Genomic DNA, 25472 nt, shown 5'->3' with positions numbered 1-25472 from the left:
AACTACCTTTGACATCTTGCCCCCTGTTATTTAATACACTAGGATGATGAGGTGGTGGGAAGGTGGATAACAAACCGATGCACTGAAGTGACAATGTCTAATGTTACGTCTTGACATTAAAGTACAGAATCTCAGCCAATGATGATGATTTAATCAGAGCTAAAACATCATCACTGGAAATGAAGCAGAAGACTCTTGGAAATATTGGTAAGGGCTGGAAGGTGTTCAAATAGATTAATGTATGGTTTGCAGATGTTGTATATTTGTTTTTTTTTATTGCTGACCTAGGTTTCAAAAACTTCTGAAATACTGAGAGGGCTCACAAGTAATAATTGTCAAGTGTGATTTATTGTAAGTTCCGAAGATGAAACAGTTACAATCATACCGTAAAGAAACATAATCCATATAAGCTTCATTCAATTCCAATTCATTGAATTAATTGCCATAGTGGTTTGTTAGAACTTCTACATCAGTGGCTCGGTTTTCTTCTGTTGTTTCAGCCATGATAAGGGTTATCAGATCCATAAATGTGAAAACACTATGCACCACTTCACACTTTTCACATTCACCACTGTCGTTATCTAAAACACAAAGAGAAGTGATTAAAGCTGCTTTGTGGAACCATTGATAGTATTATGGTGAAATTCTATTATCCGGACTGTAATGTAAGTAGTACAGCAATGATGCTCTGAAGCTTGAGGACATCTTACAAGGCACTGGCAATCACCAAAGATTCAAAGTCCATCTATTATCAAAAAATGTATACCTGGAGATTTGTTTGCTTACAGGCAGCTACAAAGCAACAAATCTGAAAGAACCCAATTAAAGAAAAAAAATAAAAGACCAACACCCGATGCAAAAGAGAATAAAAAAAACACAAATCATGCAAATAATTGAAGCAAACAGCAACATTCTGAACCAAACTGAGACCTCAGATACGAACCCCAGAGCATCTCGGAGCCCAAAGCCTTGCTTATCAGTTCATCATATTAGCGAGAACCACAATGTAGTCTTCCCCTTTCTCAACAATGGTTGCAAAAAGTGAAGAAAATGAAATAGAATGGCAACGTAAATAAGAGGCAGCAAGATAAATGGAGTGAGAACAAACTAAAATAGACTAAGGAAGAGCAAAGTAGAGTAGCAGAGAACAAATGAGAATGCAGGAGACGGCACCGGGTTGAGGGAGGAAGAGAGAGTGAGGTAGAGTAAGGGAAAGAGGTAGAGCAAGGGACAAGAAAATGGAGGGAGGAGAGTGATGATAAGTGAGCAAGCAAGAAGGAGAGGAATTACAGAGAGAACAATCACACAAAGGTGAAAGAGGGAGGGATGGAGAGGAAAAAAAATGAAAGAGATTAATTGGGAGGGTAAGTGAAAGACAGCAAATGATGGGAGATTTTTGAACAATTTAAACACCGGCCCAGATAGACTGGAAAGACTGGGTGTCGAGAGTAGGTCGAGGTTGAATCGTTGAAGCTGATTTGGAACAGTCAAGAACGTCTTCTTTGGTAGCAAAATCTAGGTCCGGAGCCCAGGTCCTAATGTGAGATATGATCCGCTGTTCAGACAATTTAAACAGCTCCTTTCTCCACAATGCTAAGGCTGAGAGACTGCCCCCAGCTGCTTTGCTTCGTGTCTTTAAACTTTCTGCGACTTGCCCTGCTAATATGATGAATTGAATACCGAGGCTTTGGAGCTACTCCAGGCTTCTCCGGGGATTTGGATCTAAAGACTCAAATCGGTTCGGAATGCTGTTGTTGTTGCTCACGTCTATTGTTTATATGCTTTGTTTTGTTATTTTTCTTTCTCTGTGGGCATTGGGGGTTAGGGTTTAGTCTTTATTTTTTTTAAATTGGGTTCTTCCAAGTTTCTTGCTTTGCGGCTGCCTGTAAACAAACAGATCTCAAGGTTGTATAATTTATATATTCTTTGATAATAAATGTACTTTGAATCTTTGAAATGTATTATTCCTTTAACCTAGCCAAGGCTTTCTCTTCCGTTTGTTCAAAACTGTCATCCCAATCCCAAATTCTTCTGAATTAAAACCTGCTTTTTCGCTAACTTTTCCCAGCTCTGAAGAAAGTTCATAAGATCATCTTCCCATTTTTCTTCTTTCCGTCTTTCCACAGAGACTGTTAGACCTCCTGAGTATTTCCTGTATTCTCTGTTCAACATCACTTCATAAAATTCCTCTGATAGTCAGTCTGTGGGAATAGATCCCCTTGTATGTCCCATGAAAATGAAGATTATGTAGCACCAGTTAAAACACCAAGGAGCACAGGATACTGGACAAGGACAAAGGATCATGATTGGATTAACTGGATAAACATCATTGCCTTTAGAAAACTAATCAGGGGAAATATAGTTGGAGGAAATCCTTTTAAATTATTTATAAAGCAGTTATGAAACTATCCGATGTAGAAAGCAATTCTGCTTCTAGATCAAACCTCAGAAGTTATTCCTTTTGATCAGGAGGGTATAAACACTTCAAGCCAAGGTAACCTCACACAGTCTTAATAGATTGAATAGATTTGCTCGTGTTCCATTGATGGATCTACATTTTTAAAATATTCTAGCTTATGAGGATAGCCTTGAATGTAGTGATTATTTGAGGATATAATTCAAATCCTACCTACAAGGCTAAAAATACTTTTATGCTCTTTTCATTTTATCACTGCACTAAAAAGCCTTCTTTCTAATTATGTCCATCATATTTTGATGCAGGATAAATTCACTCATACAAGTAGGCCTGCAGTTAAGTAGGTATAAAGTTCCGGAATGTGAGGTGACACTTGTGGGCTTCCCTCAGCACACCCTCAGATTATGCTTGTTATTGACACAAGTGACATATTTCGTTATATGTTTCGATGTTTCCATGTACATGTGACAAATTAGGTAATCTAATCAATTTCCTTTCAAAATCTTTCCTTTCAATTTCCTTTCAAAAGTATTCACTACCGAAAAGATGTCAGGGGTAAGTTTTTTCACAGAGAGAGAGATGAGTGCATGCAATGGGCTGCCGGCGACGGTGGTGGAGACGGATACGATAAGGTCTTTTAAGAGACTCCTGTATAGGTACATGGAGCTTAGAAAAATAGAGGGCTGTGAGTAACTCTAGGTAATTTCTAAAGTAAGTACAAACGGTACATGTTTGGCACAGCACTGTGGGTCGAAGGGCCCATATTGTGCTGTAGGTCTTTTATGTTTCTGTGTTTCAAAGGTCAAAAACGTCTGGAAATGGAAAATAAAAGCAAAGTGTAAAGACATTCTCATCAGAGCAGGCGTATTTCCCAGCCCTGATGAAGAGCCATTGACCTGAATCAGTAACTCTGTCTTGACCCGTCTTGTCAGAGCTGCCCTGTATTCCCAGCATGCTCTGTTTTAGTGCAGCAGAACTTTTAATCCCCATAGATAAAAGTGAAGCACCGGTGCATCATCATGGGTTATTGCATTTTATTTGTGTAAGTTCATGGTAAAGGTCCATGATCATTGGAATAAGTGAAGGTCAATATCCTTTTAGTTCTGCAGAAACCCGAATACTCTTCTAAATTTGCTGCAAAGCTTCAAGAACAGGTGGCCATGGCACTTTATCCATGGGTCTGAATTTCATAAAACATAGACCTTCAAAGAGACAGTTGTGTAATATTTGCTGTAGTTACATTTGCAAATAAGACAATAAAACTTACCCTGGATTTGTTCGACGATTATCACAAAGTGATTTAGTGACAAAGCCTGAGAGATTTTTCCAAGGGTGTCATTTAAATTTACCTATTTGGAGAGGAAAATTAATTGATAAAGGATCTATGTATTGAGCATTACCATATCTTGTTAGAATCCAATAATATTGTTAAATACATCGTATCAAAATTAAAACAAAGAAAATATTTCAATGTACAGTATATTGTGGCTGTGCCTAGGCTAATAGAAGTCTTCATAGATCGAGCCTTTATCTTGACCCACTGAGTAAGAGTGAAATGAATCAGGATACTCATCACATTTTTACCCTGTTGGGAAAAGCACAATGCATGTTTGATTTGATATGAATTATATTTTCATAGATTGGAAGGAAAGGGCAGTTTTAGAGGGAAGATGAACTTCTAATTTTCTTGGCAAAAATGAACTAGTAAATAACTATCTCTGCTAATGAATTTACAAACTGCAAATAAAATTCATAATAAAAATAAATTCTGCTATCAATATGTACTTTCCTAGTCAGTCGGCAATTTTTGTAACTTATGTGGTCATATTACTGTTACACACTTAAAATAACGGCAGCTTAAATATGAAGAGTGATTTAATATTATTGAAATAATTTTGGCATGCCAGTCCTTAATTGGTGACAGTCCTCTCTTAATGTCCAGTGTCAAAGAAAAAAATTAGGAGTACGGGTGTCCCCCGCTTTTTGAACGTTCGCTTTACAAAACCTCACTGTTACGAAAGACCTACATTAGTACCCTGTTTTCGCTTTCAGAAGGTGTTTTCACTGTTACGTAGAAAGGCAGCGTGTGATAAAAAAATCAGCACGCGAAAAAATCAGCGCACGATAAAAAGCCACGCGCGCCCCGAGCAGCCGCTCTCCCCTGGATTCGGAACAGCATTGCTTTAACATGTTGCATTGAGCAGCCATTTGCAAGATGAGTTCTGAGGTATTGGAAAAGCCTGAAAGAGCTCGTAAGGGTGTTACATTTAGCGTAAAACTAGACATAATTAAGCGTTTTGATCGTGGTGAACGAAGTAAGGACAAAGTGAGTTTGACTTGTGGAAGCTGACGAAGATGATGTTGAAGAGGTTTTGGCATCCCATGATCAAGAACTGATAGATGAAGAGCTGATGCAATTGGAAGAGGAAAGGATAACAATCGAAACCGAATGCAGTAGCGAAATGAACGTGAAGCCACTGCGTGAGATTTTCGCTGCAATGATAAAGTACGACTTTAATTTTGAAAGGGTACGTCGGTTTAGGGGATATTTGCAGGATGGTTTCAGTCCTTACAAAGAACTGTATGATAGAAAAATGCGCGAGGCTCAGCAATCAGGCAAGCCTTCCACATCAACCACAGCAGATGACGAACCTCGACCTTCCGACATCGAGGCGGGCAGATGAGCCGCCTGCTCTAATGGAAACAGATGATGAGATGACACCCCAGTGTCCCACCACCCCAACACCCAGGCCGCGGACAGATACAGTACCGATTCACGGAGAATGCAGCAGTAGCCGGGAGACACACAGCACATCTTTAAGAAAAAAGCCAAAATAAACATTCTAATTGATTAGGTGCCGCCCCACACGTAAATGTCGGCCCAGATCAGAGGCGATGCAATTGGCACTGATCTGAGCCGACAATTACGTGTCGGGCGGCACCTAATTAATTAGCAGGTTTATTTTGGCTTTTTTCTTAAATATATGCTGTGTGCCTCCCGGCTACCGCTGGACTCCTGAGTGCCTCGCGGCAATGTATCAGTGGGTGGTCTGGAGGGTGGGGGCCACTGCACCACTCAACCTGCGACGACTCAGTCTAACACACCATCGGCAAGCTGACTTCCTGATTCCGGTAAGTGATACTACACTGTGCATACACTATTTCTACTTTATATCGGCTATGTATTTTTACGTGTTATTGGGTATGATTTGGCAGCTTCATAGCTTAAAGGTTACTGGAGAGCACTTGCGCCATGTTTCTGTGGAGAGCGCGTGCGTGAGATTTTCTGCCGAGAGCGCTTGCGTTAGATTTTCGCTTTGGCGAACAGTGCCGGCAATGATTGTGGAAAAGTATTTCTACTTTATATAGGCTGTGTATTTATCATATCATTCCTACTTTTACTATATGTTACTGTTATTTTAGGTTTTATGTGTTATTTGGCATGATTTGGTAGGTTATTTTTGGGTCTGCCAACGCTCACAAAATTTTCCCATATAAATAAATGGTAATTGCTTCTTCACTTTACGACATTTTGGCTTACGAACCGTTTCATTGGAACGCTCTACCTTCGGATGGCGGGGGAAACCTGTATATCTCAATGGAAAGAATTATAATAAGCTTTCTAAAATATTGGAAAAATATCCACAAAGCAGTGGTATCTTAAGAAGCATGGATCCATCCCCAAACCCTGTTTATATGCTCCACCTGGTGGTATAATGTTGAAATTATTTAATAAAAACACAAGCATAATAATGACTGTGTATTAAGACTGGAAGCATGAGAGCGTTTGATCTGCGGCACAATGTCCCATCCGGTGCAGCAACGTTAGAGAAATATCTTACTCCTCTACAGTTAGTAATATATCTTTCTGTGTAAAACTACTTTAAAATGCACAAATCTTCCCAAATATTGATGTAATCTCATTAAGTACTTAAATTATCTTCATGTATATGAATAAAGAGAACATATCATGCCAAGGTTTGAATAAATTAATCTTTCAATCAAAAGGTATTTTCACTGAAGAGAGTTAACTTAATTCCATCTTAAATTCCTTACATGCACTGGTCTTTTCAGATGTCAGAATTCACATAAATTTTCCTATCCTATATCTAAGCAGTGATAGGTAAATATCATGACAATATTTTTAAATATCATTAAAAGTTTCAGAGATTTCTTAGATATAATTAACGTCAAGCTCATGTAGTATACAAGAAAAATGTCCTACCTTGTTGAACCATTTGTAAATAACTTTAGTCACAGGGTCAGAGAGCTGCAGCTTTCCATCCTTAACCAATGACTCAATGTTCCCTAGTGTGACTATGCCTTGTATCGTGCTGCATATAAATTAAAAATTATTATTATTTACTTTCATGTCAAAGTACCATTGGTATTTTGCAGATACTGGCAATCCGGAGGAATGCACAGAAAATGGTGGGACAACTCAGCAGCTCAGGCATAAGGAGTCGAGGTTTCAGGCTGGGACCCTTCATCGGGATTCTAGAATTTTCTGTTTTTTTAATTTCAGATTTCCAGCATGTTCAGTTTTTTGTTTGAAATTCAGATCTGGTAAAGTGTTGCTTTTTAGACTACGGGATGTTGTCAGTGGTATTCCCTAGGAGTCAGTACCATGGAACATTAAAAATATATCTGTTATCTAGACATGGGAAGGCGGATGAGTTGAGGGCGTGGATTGACACGTGGAATTATGATGTTGTAGCAATTAGTGAAACTTGGCTACAGGAAGGGCAGGACTGGCAGCTTAATATTCCAGGGTTCCGATGTTTCAGATGTGATCGAGGCAGAGGAATGAAAGGTGGGGGAGTAGCATTGCTTGTCAGGGAAAATATTACAGCAGTGCTCAGGCAGGACAGATTAGAGGGCTTGTCTACTGAGTCCTTATGGGTGGAGCTGAGAAACAGGAAAGGTATGGCCACATTAGTGGGATTGTATTACAGACCACCCGATAGTCAACGAGACTTGGAAGAGCAAATCTGCAGAGAGATAGCACGCAACTGCAGGAAACATAAAGTTGTGGTGGTAGGGGATTTTAATTTTCCATACATTGATTGGGACTCCCATACTGTTAGGGGTCTAGATGGTTTAGAGTTTGTAAAATGTGTTCAGGAAAGTTTTCTAAATCAGTATATAGAGGGACCAACTAGAGGGGATGCAATATTGGATCTCCTGTTAGGTAACGAATTAGGGCAAGTGACGGAAGTCTGTGTAGGGGAGCACTTTGGTTCCAGTGATCATAACGCCATTAGTTTCAATTTGATCATGGACAAGGATAGATCTGGTCATAGGGTTGAGGTTCTGAACTGGAAGAAGGCCAAATTTGAAGAAATGAGAAAGGATCTAAAAAGTGTGGATTGGGACAGGTTGTTCTCTGGCAAAGATGTGATTGGTAGGTGGGAAGCCTTCAAAGGGGAAATTTTGAGAGTGCAGAGTTTGTATGTTCCTGTCAGGATTAAAGGCAAATTGAATAGGAATAAGGAACCTTGGTTCTCAAGGGATATTGCAACTCTGATAAAGAAGAAGAGGGAGTTGTATGAAATGTATAGGAAACAGGGGGTAAATCAGGTGCTTGAGGAGTATAAGAAGTGCAAGAAAATACTTAAGAAAGAAATCAGGAGGGCAAAAAGAAGACATGAGGTTGCCTTGGCAGTCAAAGTGAAGGATAATCCAAAGAGCTTTTAGAAGTATATTAAGAGCAAAAGGATTGTAAGGGATAAAATTGGTCCTCTTGAAGATCAGAGTGGTCGGCTTTGTGCGGAACCAAAGGAAATGGGGGAGATCTTAAATAGGTTTTTTGCATCTGTATTTACTAAGGAAGCTGGCATGAAATCTATGGAGTTGAGGGAATCAAGTAGTGAGACCATGGCAACTGTACAGATTGAAAAGGAGAAGGTGCTTGCTGTCTTGAGGAAAACTAAAGTGGATAAATCCCCGGGACCTGACAGGGTGTTCCCTCAGACCTTGAAGGAGACTAGTGTTGAAATTGCAGGGGCCCTGGCAGAAATATTTAAAATGTCGCTGTCTATGGGTGAAGTGCCGGAGGATTGGAGAGTGGCTCATGTTGTTCCGTTGTTTAAAAAAGGATCGAAAAGTAATCCGGGAAATTATAGGCCGGGGAGTTTAACGTCAGTAGTAGGTAAGTTATTGGAGGGAGTACTAAGAGACAGAATCTACAAGCATTTGGATAGACAGGGGCTTATTAGGGAGAGTCAACATGGCTTTGTGCGTGGTAGGTCATGTTTGACCAACCTGTTGGAGTTTTTCGAGGAGGTTATCAGGAAAGTGGATGAAGGGAAGGCAGTGGATATTGTCTACATGGACTTCCGTAAGGCCTTTGACAAGGTCCCGCATGGGAGGTTAGTTAGGAAAATTCAGTCGCTAGGTATACATGGAGAGGTAGTAAATTGGATTGGACATTGGCTCGATGGAAGAAGCCAGAGAGTGGTGGTAGAAAATTGCTTCTCTGAGTGGAGGTCTGTGACTAGTGGTGTGCCACAGGGATCAGTGCTGGGTCCATTGTTATTTGTCATCTATATCAATGATCTGGATGATAATGTGGTAAATTGGATCAGCAAGTTTGCTGATGATACAAAGATTGGAGGTGTAGTAGACAGTGAGGAAGGTTTTCAGAGCCTGCAGAGGGACTTGGACCAGCTGGAAAAATGGGCTGAAAAATGGCAGATGGAGTTTAATACTGACAAGTGTGAGGTATTGCACATTGGAAGGACAAACCAACGTAGAACATACAGGGTTAATGGTAAGGGACTGAGGAGTGCAGTGGAACAGAGGGATCTGGGAATACAGATACAAAATTCCCTAAAAGTGTCATCACAGGTAGATAGGGTCGTAAAGAGAGCTTTTGGTACATTGGCCTTTATTAATCGAAGTATTGAGTATCAGAGCTGGAATGTTATGATGAGGTTGTATAAGGCATTGGTGAGGCCAAATCTGGAGTATTGTGTTCAGTTACAGAGAAAGGTTGAATAGATTAGGACTTTATTCCCTGGAGCGTAGAAGAATGAGGGGAGATTTGATAGAGGTATATAAAATTATGATGGGTATAGATAGAGTGAATGCAAGCAGGCTTTTTCCACTGAGGCAAGGGGAGAAAAAAACCAGAGGACATGGGTTAAGGGTGAGGGGGGAAAAGTTTAAAGGGAACATTAGGGGGGGCTTCTTCACACAGAGAGTGATGGGAGTATGGAATGAGCTGCCAGACGAGGTGGTAAATGCAGATTCTTTTTTAACATTTAAGAATAAATTGGACAGATACATGGATGGGAGGTGTATGGAGGGATATGGTCCGTGTGCAGGTCAGTGGGACTAGGCAGAAAATGGTTCGGCACAGCCAAGAAGGGCCAAGGGGCCTGTTTCTGTGCTGTAGTTTCTATGGTTCTATGGGAAGATAAGATAAAATTCCAAACTCTCTTATTGTCAGAAGCCTAGAAAATACAGTGAAACAATGAGAATGAAAGTAGAGGAAAGAAAGGCGAGTGGAAAGTGCAGCCATGTGGAAGATTAAATTTAATGTAGAGAATTGTGAAAAGCTAAGTTTGGTGAAAAGAATGAGGAGAGGTGATACAGTGTGAATGGTACAATACTAGAAAGAGTGTCCTGGCAAAAGGGGCTGGGGACATTTTTAAATTTTATTTCATTTATTTAGAGATACAGCGTGAAATAGGCCCTTCTGGGTCTTCGAGCCACACCGCCAGCAACCCCAATTTAATCCTAGCCTACTCACAGGACAATTTACAATGACCAATTAGCCTACTAACTGGTACGTCCTTGGACTGTGGGAGCAAACTTGAGGACCTGGAGGAAACCCATGCATTCCACGGGGAGGACGCACAGACTCCTTACAGATGACATCAGAATTCCACTCTGAACTTCGACACTCCGAGCTGTAATAGTGTCACGCTTACCACTATGTTACCATTTATATGAATATCCTTGGATGCAGCTTGCGTGAGGGGTTGTGTTTAGTTTAAATACTCCATTATTGGCTGGTATGTCTTTAACTCTGGAATTCCCTTTTTGATTCCTGTCAGTTCCCCACATCTTTTTTCTCTTTTTGTTCCTTAAATCTCTTCAACCAGGCTTTGGTCACTTGCCTCATTATTTCCCCATGTAAATTGGTAAATTTTGTTTCTTAACTTCTCTTTACAGTGCCTCAGGATAACTAACTTTGTTAAAATAATTCTATAGCATTGATAGCCCACATTCTCCATTCTGCTTGAAGATGTAATAGCCAGGGCATGAATAGAGAAGTGGCCAACTCAGAGAAACACTGGAGAAAACTGGGTAGTATTTTTAATTGGCAGTCTGTGACTAACACAGTATCAAAGGGGTTAATGCTAGGCTCTATATAATTTGTAATCATTATGAATGATTTGAAAATGTAAAGTTATTCATTTTGGAATGGCAAATGAGAAGTCAAATTATTATCTAAATAGAGTGAAACTACAAAAGTACGGAATTCAAAGGATCTGGAGGAATGGAGGTTGTATCTTGATACATGAAACACAAATACTTAGCATGCAGTTACAGCAGAAATTAAGATTACAAATGGAACATTGAACAGAACAATGGAAGAACTCAACAGGTGTGGAAGAATTTAAAACTCTTTGGATATGTAGGGTTTAACCTAATAGCTTGTGAATGCTCTTAAAATTCAGCAAAAGTCCTTGCTCTCAGAATTTAGCTGAAAGTCCTTGATAATATCTAAAAAAAATGTTATAGCGCCGCATTTACGTAATGCTGTTGTTTGTTGAAATTTAGGCCAAGTTCAAAGTCATGTTGTTTGTTACATTCTAGGCCTAAGTTCAGAGTCAAGCAATGTTATTGTTAAGTGCTTTTAGTTACATACGCTGTGTCTATATAATGAAGCGTGTCTGAAAGCTAACCAGAGCTTCTGAACACCGCTTTTAGGAAAAGAGGCTGTCCGTGATATCACGTATAAATAAAGTCTTTTAGTCTGAAACAATTCTCTGAGTCGGCCGGATTTGTTCTGTCTGCTGCTCCTGAGATTTTTCAGCAACAGAATGGCGACGAGGATGGGATCGCTATAGGGTACGCTTGAGCAAAAGCAAGACAGCGGCTCTTTCGCTTGAGCTAAGGCAAGATAGTGGGGAGTACGCTTGAGCGGAAGCAAGACAGCGGCTCTTACGCGATTCTAGGAAAGGAACCCTAGGCAGAAAAGGAGAAGCAAGACAGAAAGGTGCCTTCCAAGTTGGGAAGGAGAATCGGTCTCCTAGCTGAAAGGGGGAGACTGGTGCCCTGCATCCTAGCTGAAAGGGGGACGGCTGGGGGTGCTTATGGGAGTACCAAGGTAGCTACCGACCAATTCCGTGACTGAACTCAGAGACCTGTAGAAAGACAAAGGAAACACACCAGTGAGCGCTCATTGTGTACGTAGTGTGTATGAAGAAGCTTTGTGCTGTCATAACTGAAATTAAAATCCTGAACAGGAAAAATGGGAAGTGCCAGCAGTCGATTGGCTAGTGCTGATCCTGCTAATAAACTGAGGAGTTCCGGAGGTAAGACGAAGGCTTTGAACACTCAACTGCAGGTAGGAAAAAGACTGCCAAAAAGATTAAAAAGATAGAACAAGTAGGAGACCTCTTAGTCCCGCCTGGATCCCCGGCAGATATGGTAATCAGAGAGACCAGAGGTGATCCTTACACGGTAACATACAGTAGTGAGTGGTCACATGGGGATTGGCCATATAGGGGAAGTTTTAATTTGAGACTAATCCAGCACTGGGAGGACACCAACTGAAATGGGGACGGCGACCCAAATTGGGATGCTGATAACATGTTAAGATGTTTTAAACAATGGATGGAGGTAGCTAAAAGACACCAACCTCCAAAGAAAAAGGAGAGTAAGCAGCTTGAAACAGAGAAGGCTGGGGCCGAAATGAAACCTGCCATTTGACAGTGGCCATAAAACCACCAGCGAAGCCTAAAGATATCGGGACGATGGTAAAACGATTGGCGAAAGAAACCAAGGCTGTTTATACTATAACTCTGCTGGTACTGGGACAGGAAGCCCAAATAAAATTCTTTAACGAAAAGGAGGGGAGAATTATGTTAAAGTCCAAGAGCTGGGAAACAACCTTTGAAAAGCAACCGCCACCACTAGAAGACCCTCTACTTCCCCCTAGAGCCATAGCGCAGGTACCAGGGAACCTATGGGCCCAACATAGCAATCATGTGGGAAAGGCCCAAACAGCTCCCGAGCGTAAAGATGCTCTCAAAAGAATGTGCCACTGACCCGTATTAAACTGTACCGTATAGCTACTGAAGCTGAAGAAGGTGTCACTCCAATAATTGACACATTGCAGCAAGGGGTGCTGGTGAAGACTCAAAGCATGTATATATTACCTATCCCAAAAATGGGCTGGAGAAATGAATGGCGTTTTGTGCAGGACCTAAGAGCCATTAATAAGATAGTCATCCCTATCACTCTGCTGGTGCTGGACACCAACATTATGCTTATTTCTATACCTGCGGGAGCGAGTACCTTTTACCGTAATCGATCGGTGCTCAGCGTTTTTCTCCATACCTTTGCATAAGGAAGCCAGTATTTATTTGTCTTTACTTTTAAGAATGAGCAATCTACGTGGACATGTCTGCCCCAGGGATATACCAAAAGCCCCGCAGTTTATGCTGCAGCAGTTAAAAATGATTTGGCCGAATGCCACCTGCCCAAATATTCCACGCTGATTTAGTATGCAGACAACATCCTGTTAGCTTCTGCTACAGGGCCACAATGTCTGACCGATTCTTTAACGCTCCTTGAACTTTTGGCGAGAAGAGGGCACAGGGTGCCTGTGGAGAAAATGCAGTTTTGCCAAGAGACTGTCCAGTACCTCGGATTCCAGCTCAGTAAAGGTTGGCAAAGTTTGGGAAGGGATCGAATAAAAGCAATAAAGAAGGTCTCATGGAATTGTGGAAGAATTTAAGACTCTTTGGATATGTAGGGGTTAACCTAATAGCTTGTGAATGCTCTTAAAATTCAGCTAAAACAGGTCAAGCTGCATCTGTGGAGGCAAAAGGTGTAAGACAATGTTTCAGCTTGAGAGACTGCATCAGGTCTGAGAGGGAAGAGGGAAGATTGCTGATTGCCAGTACCTATCCACTCCTGATCATGGTCCTGTCTCTTCCACCACCCCAAACTCCAGCCCATGTACTGTAATGTACTGGCAACCTTCCCTCTGTCTTTTTAGTCCTGATGCAAAGTCTTGACACAAAGGTTGACTTGCACCTTCTGTTTCCATATCTGGTGTTCTGTTTCTCGTTCTAAATTCCAGAACTTGCCATTGCTTTTGTCTTCATTTTGGGTTACTGATTTCAAACACGGACTGTAGGAGCTAGTGTATCGGCACCCAAAGTATTGTGTACGTGCCTGAACTCCAATTATAAGGAATGCTTCCAGAGAAGATTCATCAGGCTCACTCCTAGGGTTAAGAGATTGATGTATCAAGAAAGGTCGAGCTGATTGGTCATGTGCTCTTTGATGTTTAGAAGGATGAGAGGGATTGGCAACGTGCATTCCGAGAAGATGTTTCCGCAGTTGGGGTTATCTAGAACTAATGGGCACAGCTTCAGAAGAAGGGTTTTCTCATTTCAGATGGAGAAGAAGAGGACTTCTTTTCTCTTAGAGAATTGTGAAGATCTCTAATCCAGTCCAAGGTGGGGAGTGACAGAAAATTGCGCTGCAAGGGAGTCAAGGACTATGAAAAAAGAGCAGTTAAGTGCCTAGCCCAAATTAAACCAGCATCATCTTATGGACTAGCCGGCCAGTGGTGCATCAGCACCAGACTTCAAGGCGAATGGTCCTGGGTTCGAATCCGGCAGGCCCCTTGCACGCTTTCCATCTGCGTTGGGTTGAGCATCGAGCCAGCAAATGCTAAGGAAATGGCAAAAATGCCGCCCAGTGCGCCACAGGGCACAAAAAGGAACAACAATCTTATGGAATGGCAGAACCGATGGAACGGGCTAATAAGCTCACTCTGTGTTCTTTATTGTGTTTTTGTTCTTCTAAGGTGTTGTTGAATGTGCTGAGTGTGATAAAGTTAATTATTCTTTACTTGACCACATCTAATGCTGCTTTCATCACATTAATTTTTATTTTACATTTTATTTTATTTAGAGATAAAGCACAGTAACAAGCCCTTCCATTCCAATTACACCCACGTGATCAATTAGCCTCCTCATCCATACGTCTTTGGGATGAGAGAGAAAACCAGAGCATCTGAAGGAAATAAATCATGGGGAGAACGAATTTGAAACAATGCATACATACCCACTGAAGTCAACAACCACAGCATTGGCCAAGCTGTTTACTCTAAGAATCTGTATGACATCTTGACAGGAAATGGTAGAAGCGATTGTCTGTACTGTGGGCAGCTTCATCTGATTTATTGGTGTATCCCACCAACTACAAAAGATGAAAGAAACTGCAAATCATTTGTTCAAAGATGACATGAGCACTTCATGCATCCCTAAATGCAATATTCCTATGATTTGCTGGTGTTTGTTAAAAAATTTTCATTGTGGCTATAAGTAAGAAATTTCAGTGCTTTTCTAATCATCAAAAAAATGACCCTCCATTTCCATTGTTTACCCTCTACTACTAGTCGTGGAATTCTGATTGTCGCACCAGTGCAGTATACATTTGGAAACCCAGGTAAATATAACAAATACCATCCATAAGACCATAAAATATAGGTGTAGCATCGGTCATTTCGCCCATCGGGTCTGCTCCACCAATTCGTCATGAGTGTAGATGAACAAGTGGGGGTTTTAATGAAACTTATCAAATATTGGAAGCCCTAGATAGAGTGGATGTGGAGTGGATGATTCCTATAGTGGGGGAATCCAAGGCGAGAGGGCATAGCCTCCGAATGCAAGGTCATCCCTTCAGAACAGAGATGAGGAGGAATTTCTTTAGCCAATCAGTGGAATTCGTTGTCACGGATGGCTGTAGAGGTCATGTCACTGGGTATGCTTAAAACAGAGGTTGTAGGATCCTGATTAGTTAGGCTGTCAAAGGTTATAAGGACTAGGCAGGAGAATGGGATTGAGGGGGATAATAAGAAAGACATAATGGAATGGCAGAGAAAACTTGATGGGCCGAATGGCCTAATTCTGCTCCTATGTCTTATGGCCTTTCCTCTGACTTCCCTATTATCCTCAACCCTCCTTTAGATCAAAAGTCTGTCTTACTAGGCCTTGAATGTCAAGGATTGCACCTCCACACTCTTGGATGGATAACTCCAAAGTTGCAGAACTATTTGATAGAATAAACTCCTTCTCCTCTCTGTTATATAGGGATAAATCCTTATTCTGAGATTATACCCTGTAGTTCAGCACTTCATGTACAAGAAGAAACATCCAAGACACAGTAATCTGCTTCTTAGCCCAAAATTACTAAGATCTCAGCAAACGTTGATGTCATACCTTTTTTGGTCATTCTCCACATGCAGAAACCCTTTCTGTTCCATCCAACCATCACTAAGAAATTTTGACCTATATGACAGTAGATTAAACATGAAGCAAAAGAAAACATGAAGTTCAATATTTTAGAAATATTCAGTCCTGGATGTTTATACTGGTTCACGCAACAAACTGTTATTGAAAATCTTCCTGAAACTTCAATTAGTCTAAAATTTAATGGTAATATTTTAGTCAATCATTCGTTATAACTTTTCCATCTTTCAACACTTGCACCAGTGTTTGAGGCTGGCACGGAGGCATGACTGGATTGCTAACCCCTCTATCCACTAACCTGCAGCAAAGTATGAAGCAAGCATTGGTGGTTTCCAGTGCTGACTTACTGGTAAAGATTGCTTTGCTCCAAAATGATGAGGCACTAGGTGCACAAGTAGTGTCAACCAGCATGATGTCATCACAGGAGAGAACTTGAATATAGTAAATGGATGGAAGGAAGCAGTTGGCTAAGGTCTGTCCCAAGACTATGCTGACTGTCAAATGTGAGTACACTGAATGTTTCTGAATGTTCATAACATTGAGTGCATTCAAAACTGTCAAAATTTGATTAAAATGTTGATCTTCCAACATTTTTCAGAGGTCAGATGAAAGTGACAACACTTGACATCAAGGCACCATTTGATACGATGTGACATCAGGGTAGTTGTTGAAACATCAAAAGGAAAATACTCCAATGGTGACAATAATCTCTTGCACAAAGGAAAGTGGTTGTAGTCGTTGGAGATTAAAGATCACAGATTCATGACCTCACTGCAGGAGTATCTCAGTGACATCAGCCAATGACATCATAAGGTCAGAAGTGAGGGTGTTTGCTCAAGCTTGAACAATTTCAGTTCCATTCTCAGCTCATCAGCAAGTGAGACAGTCTAGACTTGCAAGAAGCAAGACTAATCAATATTTGAAATACTCTGAAGAGTGGCAATAAGAACGTGACTGGCAATGGGCATCTTCAGCATGAGAGATGTTTAGGACCCAAGCTAGCGTGGCCCAAGCAAAATCGAAACTAGACATTGGTGAGCAAGTTATTGGTAGATGCTGTGTTAGTGATACCTTCCATCACTTTACTGATGGTTGAAAGAAGAGCAGGTAGTAATATCCAGCCAGAGTGGATTTGCTCTGCTTTTTATAAACAAGAAATACCTGGGCAATTTTCATGTTATTTGGTAGTTGCAAGTGTTTTAAATGCACTGGAATAGGTTGGCCAGATGCAGGTATCATTCTGGAGAACAGGTCTTTGGTACAACAGCTGGGACATTATCCGGTCCCATAGTTTTTGCTGTGTACAGTGCTCTCTGCCACATATTAATATCATATGCAGTGAATCAAGTTGCCTTTGGTTAATGGTAGGGGTCCATGGCATAAGGTGGTTGGGAACCCCTGTTCTAGAGGAACCTGTGTATTTGTCCACAAAGATTCATGACTGAATGTGGTAGGATCTGTCGGTACTGACATTGTATAGCTCTATCTGTTGTTCTATGTCATTGCTTCCATCACAAATCAAATCTGGCAGCTATGTTTAACGTAGAACATAGAACACTACAGCACAATACAGGCCCTTCAGTTGACTTTTTAACCTACTCCAAGATCAATCTAACCTTTCCCTCCCACATAGTCTAGCATTTTTCTTTCTTCCATCCGCCTATCTTAGAGTCTCTTAAATATTCCTCACGTACAGTATCTGCCTTTCTCATCACCCCTGGTAATGTGTTCCACACACTTTGCACTCTGTGTAAAAAAACTACCTCCTGATTCCATGAGAGTTTTAAAGTCACTGTTGAGGATTCCCAGGGCTAGACACCTTGCCTGCATGGTACTGAGTGGGTTAGCCCTTCTGCAGGGAGAAACAAAATATACCCAGGGATTTTGAAGGGGCAATCCAGCATATTGTATGTAATGAATGACAACGTAATAACATGGCCATGTCAGGCTGTTGTTTGGCTAGCTATGGAACGGCTCTGCCGCATTAGGCAGCAGATCCAGTATAATACATAAGTGTTAAGGATGGAAGCATTAGAGGGTCACTAGTTCTGCATTGGAGAATTTGCTTCTGTAACCCCTTCCCCCCACGCTGGCTGGAAGTCCCTTATATTCCAATGCCGGTCTCCTTTGCTCAGCTGAGAGGTAAGATGGAGGATGCTGAACAACGAATACATACATTGGGACCTGTGTAGGACAGTCAGCCTTGTCAGCTTGAATAGCTTCACATTTCCCTACATTTCACTTGCCCTCTCATTTCACCTGGCTGGCTGGTGGCGTAGTGGCAGCAGCAGTGGACTCCAGAGTGAATGGTCCAGAGTTCAAATCCAGCCGGCTCTCTTGCATGCTTTCCCTCCGTGCTGGTATGTGAGTCGAGCTAGCAACTCGACCTCGTAAAAAAACTGGAGAATGCTACAGAAATGCCACATGATGAGCAATCACCAAAAAAAGATCGGTGCAAAAAGCTTGTCATGACGGCAACCCAATGACTCCACCAGGAGTTAAGGGCATTCTTCTTTCTTCTTCTTCTCATTTCACCAAGCCATATTCCTCTGCAGGTTCTCTGTGGTTTCTGCACAATTTGCAAACAATCAATTTAATTCTCATCAGCAAAAGTGGCTGCAGTATACTTGTCCCTTCATCCACAGCATTAACACAGAGTATTAATAGCCCCACAACTAAACACAGCACCAGTTACAGGTTGCCAGAGTTATCTCCCTAAGAGTGCCTCTCCTGCTGCTCCTCCTGCTCACGGCCCTCAGCTTCTGGGTGTCCTTGCCTATCTGCTACTGACTTGGATTGGCAAGGTTGTGCAGCATGAAATCCTTGAGAATGAAGTATTTATGTGTTCTGCAAGGCTGCCACTAATCAGGTGAGTTAAGCAAATGTTAAAGAAGCACGATGCTAGGGAGACTTCGACTGTGCTAATGTGAACTGACCCCAGAAATACCTGGTACAATTTTGTGCGTAGGTGCAGTTCACCTTGAAATGAACTCTGCTGTGACTTATACCAAGTAAGATCAAAGATAATAACTCAAAAGAATTAGCGAAAGTTAACCATTTTCTCAACAGAAATGAAACCATTTGAAATCATCAAAGATAACTGTGACAAGTTAGGAAAAGTTATTTATAATTGTCTTTTTTCCTTCAAAGAATTTCCTCTCCATTCAAATGAAGGGGCTTGCAGTCTTGTGCCAGGTTCAGCAGACAGACCCCTGACCTAATTGGCCGAGGAATCAAGCATTTATGTTCGCCACCATTAGAATCCATATAACAGGCAAAGAATAGCCAATAATTCACTAGATTTGGTTAACTGATTTCCCAGTGTAAATGTAAGTTCAGAATGCAGAAAGCCTCTTCATTCTGAACTCCTTAGTATTTCAAATACAATGCCCCGGAACCGCTGACATTTTCCAGAAAGGCTTAGCCCATTAAATACCTCCAAAATCCCACAACAAGGCTGGAATTAGTGGCACTCTATGGTGCATCATTAAACACCCAGGGCCTTCAAAGGGTATTTGTATTACAATTGTCATACAGATTGTTCTGGGGAGCAAATAATTTTAATGAGTAATAATTTTAACTTGCATGTAATTCCGGATGGTGTCTGGGAGTATCACAACACAGCGCTGCCCTTCATTCAGTTCTTTTGCCACTGAAACAGCAGCACACATCGCACTGCCGGAACTCCCACCTACACAGCAAGAAAGATGAAGCTTAAAGTTACACATTTTAAAGTTAAAGTCTGTCCCGAGCCTTGTGGCCCATCAGGCCGGTGCTTATGCCAGTTTCTGTGGCGTGAAGCGACTGAAAGTACGAGACTCTGCACCCCCCCCCCCCCAGACAGGACGTCAGTCTATCGCGAGGTTAACCCCCAACATTTTGCCGGCACCCATTTTCAGCTGGGTGGACTGGAGCAGTGTGTGGTTAAGTGCCTTGCTCAAGGTCACAACACACTGCCTTGGTCGAGACTCAAACCCACGACCTTCAGATCATGAGCCCAACGCTCTAACTACTTGGCCACGTGCCACACTATTACGCATGGTTATGTTAATCGTACATGGACTCCAATTATCACCAATGCAAAATACTGACATGCGATTCAATTCATTTCAGCACTGCGCTGTGCTTAGGGTTGCCAACTTTCTCACTCCCAAATAAGGGACAAGAGTAGCAGTCAAATACGGGACACTTGTATTTACCCCAAGAGAGACTACCATGACCATGAAGCCTTGCGCGGGCACCTGTGTGCGCATGCGTGACGTGCACATACGTGACGTGCGCATGCGCGTACGTGCCACTTTTTTTTTACAAATTGGTTTTGGCTTAATCTTCCCGGTTCTGTCTGAGTGAAACTACACTGTACCCACATTATTTCTACTTTATATAAGCTGTGTATTTATCATATCATTCCTGCTTTTACTATCTGTTAGTGTTATTTTAGGTTTTATGTGTTATTTAGTATGATTTGGTAGGTTATTTTTTGGGTCTGGGGACGCTCAAAAATTTTTCCCATATAAATTAATGGTAATTTCTTCTTCGCTTTACGCCATTTCGGCACGAAAGGTTTCATAGGAACGCCCTACCTTAGCGGGGGAAACACAGGACAAACCAATTTAGCCCAATATACGGGATGCCCTAGCTAATACGGGACAATTTTCAACCCTAGCTGTGCTGTATCATGACTTTTATTGCATTTACGTGATTCTCATTTCATTTTTTCAAGGAAAAGTTGGAGTGCAGAGTCCATCGTCTAACAGTAGACTGGGGATGGACTCAGGAGGCTGCCCAACATTTGAGGCAATTGCTGGACGCAAAAAGGACATAAGAAAATGCTATTGTTCTTTATTTGTGTAGCCATACGTAGAAATCCTGCATTACAATGATTGGTGCCACATGCAGTGCTGTGCAAAAGACTTAGGCACAGACATATGGCGAGGTACCTAAGACTTTTGCAAGGTACTGCATTTATCAACATGAAGCAGAGAGCAAGTTTGTAAATCAGGTGGGAGCAAAGGATGTTAGAGATGGTGAGGGTGTGGGACAGTTGGCAGAAAAGGAGTGCCAAGGTTGGGTGGGTGATGACATCAGGCAAGGTCTTTTGTTTCCAAACAACTGGTTTATTGATCAAATCAGAATGTCTCCCTGGTGCTTCCCACTCCCTTCCCTTTTTCCTAACCATGATTTCCTTCTCCCTGCCCTCTTCCCACTCTCAGTCCACAATAGAGACCTATATCAGAAGCAGGTTTATCATCACTCACATATATCAAGACATTAGCTTTTTTGTGTCAGCTGTACAGTGCAATACATAAAATTACTATATTACTGAGCAAAGACCTTAGGCACCCTAACTATACTGTATATATGTGCCTAAGATTTTTGCTCAATCCTATATCTCAATAGACTCCTGATCCCATTAGACTGCCTTTAGCCTCAAATGTACATGCAAAGCAGTGGCTTATTTGCAAGACAACACATTAATGACTTTGATATGGATCCTCAGAGATATTGTTGTAAATGAAATGTCAGTGAACTGTTAAGTAACAGGCAAGCAACAGGACTCTGACATTTGATAGGATCATAATATAAACACACAAATATTTTTGAAGAAAACGGCATGATCTTCACTTACAGATGCATAACAAGACAACTGGAGTACTGAAATCAGTCGTGGTAACCAAACTTTGGGAAAGGCACGAGTATGAGTAGACCATCTAGTGTCTCAAGCCAGCTCCACCATTCATCAGGATTCTGTGACTCCACCACATTCCCAATTAATTCCCCAATCCTCATGTCCCCTTAATCCAAAACTCACTTGAGTTTAGACTTGGATATACTCAAGACTGAGCATTCACAGCACTCTGAGGTAGAGAATTCTTAAGATTTATAACCATATACAAAGAAATTTCTCCTCATCTCAGACCAAACTCCTGAAAGTTCCTGGTTCTAACAGCCCAACTGGATGAAACAGACTTTTGGAATCTACCTGCCAATCCCTATCAGGACCTATTTGTGTCCAAAAGATAATGTTTTATTTTTCTAAAATCCATTGATAATAGATCAGACTTCATCAGACTTCACTCACTTCATTTATCAACCCCACCACCCTGGATATGATCAAGGAAACCTCTGCTGCACTAACTCCAAAACAGGTTCATTATACATGGGGACTGAGACAAATCCTAATTCTCAAATGATTCATCAAATTGCAGTATAACCTTCCAAGCGTTTTTCACATAAAATATTATCTGTTCCTCTTATCACAGCCTGATCTGTCCCATGTTTCAAACACTTTCAATTTTTATTTATGACTTTCTAAATCTTAGCAATTTTAACAATGAATTAAGTACCTTGCCCAAAACGAATGTCAGCCCAGCTTGTTCCTAATACACCATATTTTTCACTTCTTCCCTCCTTAAGTAATGCATACAGTTTCTAAATACCAAGATGCTGATCCCAACACTTTGGAAGATGTTCATTAATATACAGTACTTGGCGAAAGTCTTAGGCACATCTATATAGCTAGGGTGCCTAAGACTTTTGCAGAATACTGTGGTAATTTTATATATTATACTGTACTGCTGCCACAAAAAAAACACATTTCATGACATACGTGAGTGACGATAAACTCAATTCTGATATGGGTCTCTGTTGTGGACTGCGAGCAGGAAGGGGTTAGGAAGAGGGAATTCATGACTGGGAAAAGGGGAAGGGAGAGGAGAGGAAGCAGGAACCACCAGAGAGACATTCTGTCTAAACCAATAAACCAATTGTTTGGGATCAAATGACGCTCCTTGGTGTCTCAGGGCTAAGTGTGTCTACACCCGTGCCAACCCTGTCCCTCACTCCTGGCACTCCTTCTCTGCCACCTGTCCCACACTCCACCCTCGTAATTCCCAACTTCCTTTGCTCCTGCCAAAAGTCTCAGTCACCCCGCCTATATATATGCCCAAGAATTTTGCGCAGTTGCAGTATCTGTTGCCTCTGAAGCCTTCTCTTTTCGAATACTGAGAAACAATCTATCAGCAATAGCCCATAAATTTTTCCAATTTTAATCCACTTAATTTCTTCAACACATGTCAAGTTCTTTTTAATCTTCTCTCAGTCTCTGAATCCTTCTTTTCTCCCCCTTATCCACATCTATTGTGTCTTCTGCATTTCTTTAATGCTTCACCTACTTTTCTTATTTCCCACTATTAGTTCTCCTATTATTATTTTCAATGGCACCCATTTTTACAACTAATAATATTAATATCACCACTAACTGTCAAAGAACCACGTAGGGGTCTAAAATGGTGTGAGTGAAAGATTGCTCATTCACCCTTCCAGTTTTCCTTATAACTGGCAAAAAAAACATTCTTATTCAGAATGATACACCCATTGTTCAGGCCAAGGAGTAGTAAATCCCACCATTTTATATTTTAGCATTATTATTCTGGAGAGGCACTTTATGGAAAGTATCATAGAGGAAAAAAAACAAGAAAAAGCTTTAAATATTATTTCAAACATCATTTACCGCAAAGTAATCCTTCCATTCTGATTAACTTCCGTGCCATTGCAAAAGATTCCTTATCATTAGTCTTAATCCATTTGTCAATTACCTGATTGAGAAAGAATAATGTTAATACAATTGTGTTGTGTAGTTACATTTTGAACATTTAAGCTAAACATCAAATTAATAATTTCTTAAAATTTTCAGTCTACATGAGGAAGTGATTATTTAATTAAAAACAAATATAAACTATAATTGGTTTTATCTTTAAAGTCTATAATCTGCTTGGGCTGCTAATTGCTACAAATAGTGTCCATGCCTATGTTCCCCGAACCCCCATGTTCCAATAAAACACAGGTATTTTGTTAAAATATGAATACACTTCAGAGTGAGTATCACAGCCATATTCTGAATTTATTATAAAGCAGAAGATACTTTGCAACAAGTTCTAGATGACTGCTAATTTTTTCTGAGCCTGTGATTGTTTGTTGGAAGAAGCAGATTCACTGTACTGACAGTCTCTGTCAACGGTGTCAACTGTTTGAGACTTGAATCAGTAATGCTATGTCAAAATGAAAAAATTCAAGCTGTGTAGAATACTGAATCCCCAACTTATATTAAACAAAAACAACTTTAAATTTACTTTCAAATCAATTCATCTTAAAATATTGTTTAAATTAAACCACAGTTCAGCTTGACCCAACCAAACATCACATGGCCCATTCATGAGAAAATCAGTGCTGGGACCATTAAAAGGTTATTGAAATAATCAGTGTTCTGAAATGTAAGTTCATACTTTTCTGTCCAGTATTGCAGGTATAAATTTGTGGCCAATCCCTTCCACTTCATACGAATCCTCACTTGTTCTGTTTAGTTCTTTTGGTTCGGCCATAATTGAACCTTCAGGGTCAACAGCAATGATCTAATAATGACAAACAAAAATTATGACATTTTTCAAATGTACTTTCATATTTCTGAATCTGTGAGTAAAACTTAGATAAGATAAAGCAGGTTACTGATAAGGTAAATGACAATTTTTTTTCCCCATTCTCACCATACAATTGGATTTGTGAACTCCTAGATAAGCTTGGAGACATACTGTGCTTTATCTTTTAACTTTTAACTCCATATTTTGAATCAAAGTTCTGCTGGGAGTGTTTTGAAGTGCTTTATTTAAGTTTTCCATAGTGCAGGAAAACACAGCTCTGGTAGTGAATGTGAAATGCAGAAACATTCTTGCTTCACTGACCCATTAGCAAAGCAAAAGGACAATCAAGTCAAAATTAAGGGCATCAAACATGAGCTTCCCTTCTTACTCCATTTAGCTCAGTCAATACATCATTCTTCACACTAGTTTCTTCTGAACAGCATCAAGCCTCCTCAATCGTTCCTTGGATACTGAGACCCACTTTGTCCCTATTTTGTAGAAATAAATGGTCTCCTGATTCTCAGCTGTAACAATCTTACATCTATAAATTTTGTTTTGGTGCCCCTACAAATAGAAACATTATTTCTACTTTTACACAAACCTTTCTTTAATTTCAATGATCATTATTAGGTCATCTTCAATGTTCTCATATCAAGAGAAAATGGCACCAACTTGCCCAGCCTTTGTTAGTGATGGAAATAGGTAATGTAAACCTTTCTGGCTCCTTCAATAAAACCTTTCCTCTCTGTCTATAATATGGACATTTCTCAATCAGTGTTATATTTTTTCGTAGATCATTATAGATAAGTGGACCTCTATAGACATGTTGGATTATATAGACAACAGCTCTGAAGCTCTCTAATTGCAGTTTCATTTTGTATTTCACCAACCCTGGTCTGTTATTAATTGAGGTTAAATGAAATAATTAAGATAATTTTATTGGTTTAACCAAATGGATTTTTTTTTGTTCAGCTGACAGGGGAGGTTGATGAAGAAAGTATTGGTGATATTTTCTCTGTAACTTTTCAGACAACATTTAATGTAACAGGCAGTAGGTAGATTTGAGGAATAAAGGGGTTAGGGGAAACATGGTAGAACAAAAAGCAGAGTACAAGCTTAGTGGCAGGATTG

General features: G+C 40.6%; 1 protein-coding gene across 4 annotated transcripts in view; it reads right to left on the bottom strand.

The window, feature by feature from the left end:
* Positions 1 to 329: 329 nt before the first annotated feature.
* LOC140185519 (cystathionine beta-synthase-like) overlaps positions 330 to 25472 on the bottom strand; it is a 58222-nt gene continuing 33079 nt past the window's right edge. For 3 of the 4 annotated variants that reach the window (XM_072238849.1, XM_072238850.1, XM_072238851.1), the window contains 8 exons: positions 24210 to 24335; positions 23438 to 23522; positions 19510 to 19615; positions 15895 to 15963; positions 14738 to 14872; positions 6642 to 6750; positions 3684 to 3765; positions 330 to 581 (listed from right to left, as the gene is read on the bottom strand). In XM_072238849.1, coding sequence (XP_072094950.1) covers positions 436 to 581; positions 3684 to 3765; positions 6642 to 6750; positions 14738 to 14872; positions 15895 to 15963; positions 19510 to 19615; positions 23438 to 23522; positions 24210 to 24335 — 858 coding nt within the window. In that variant the 3' untranslated portion in view covers positions 330 to 435. Of the gene's footprint in view, positions 582 to 3683; positions 3766 to 6641; positions 6751 to 14737; positions 14873 to 15894; positions 15964 to 19509; positions 19616 to 23437; positions 23523 to 24209; positions 24336 to 25472 lie in introns of those variants that run through there. The other variant, XM_072238852.1, reaches the window with a different exon arrangement.

Source organism: Mobula birostris, chromosome 20 (assembly GCF_030028105.1).
Source record: "Mobula birostris isolate sMobBir1 chromosome 20, sMobBir1.hap1, whole genome shotgun sequence".
Taxonomy (NCBI): Eukaryota; Metazoa; Chordata; class Chondrichthyes; order Myliobatiformes; family Myliobatidae; genus Mobula; species Mobula birostris.
The sequence above is the reverse complement of the archived record's forward strand: the minus strand, read 5'-3'. Positions and strand labels throughout refer to the sequence as shown.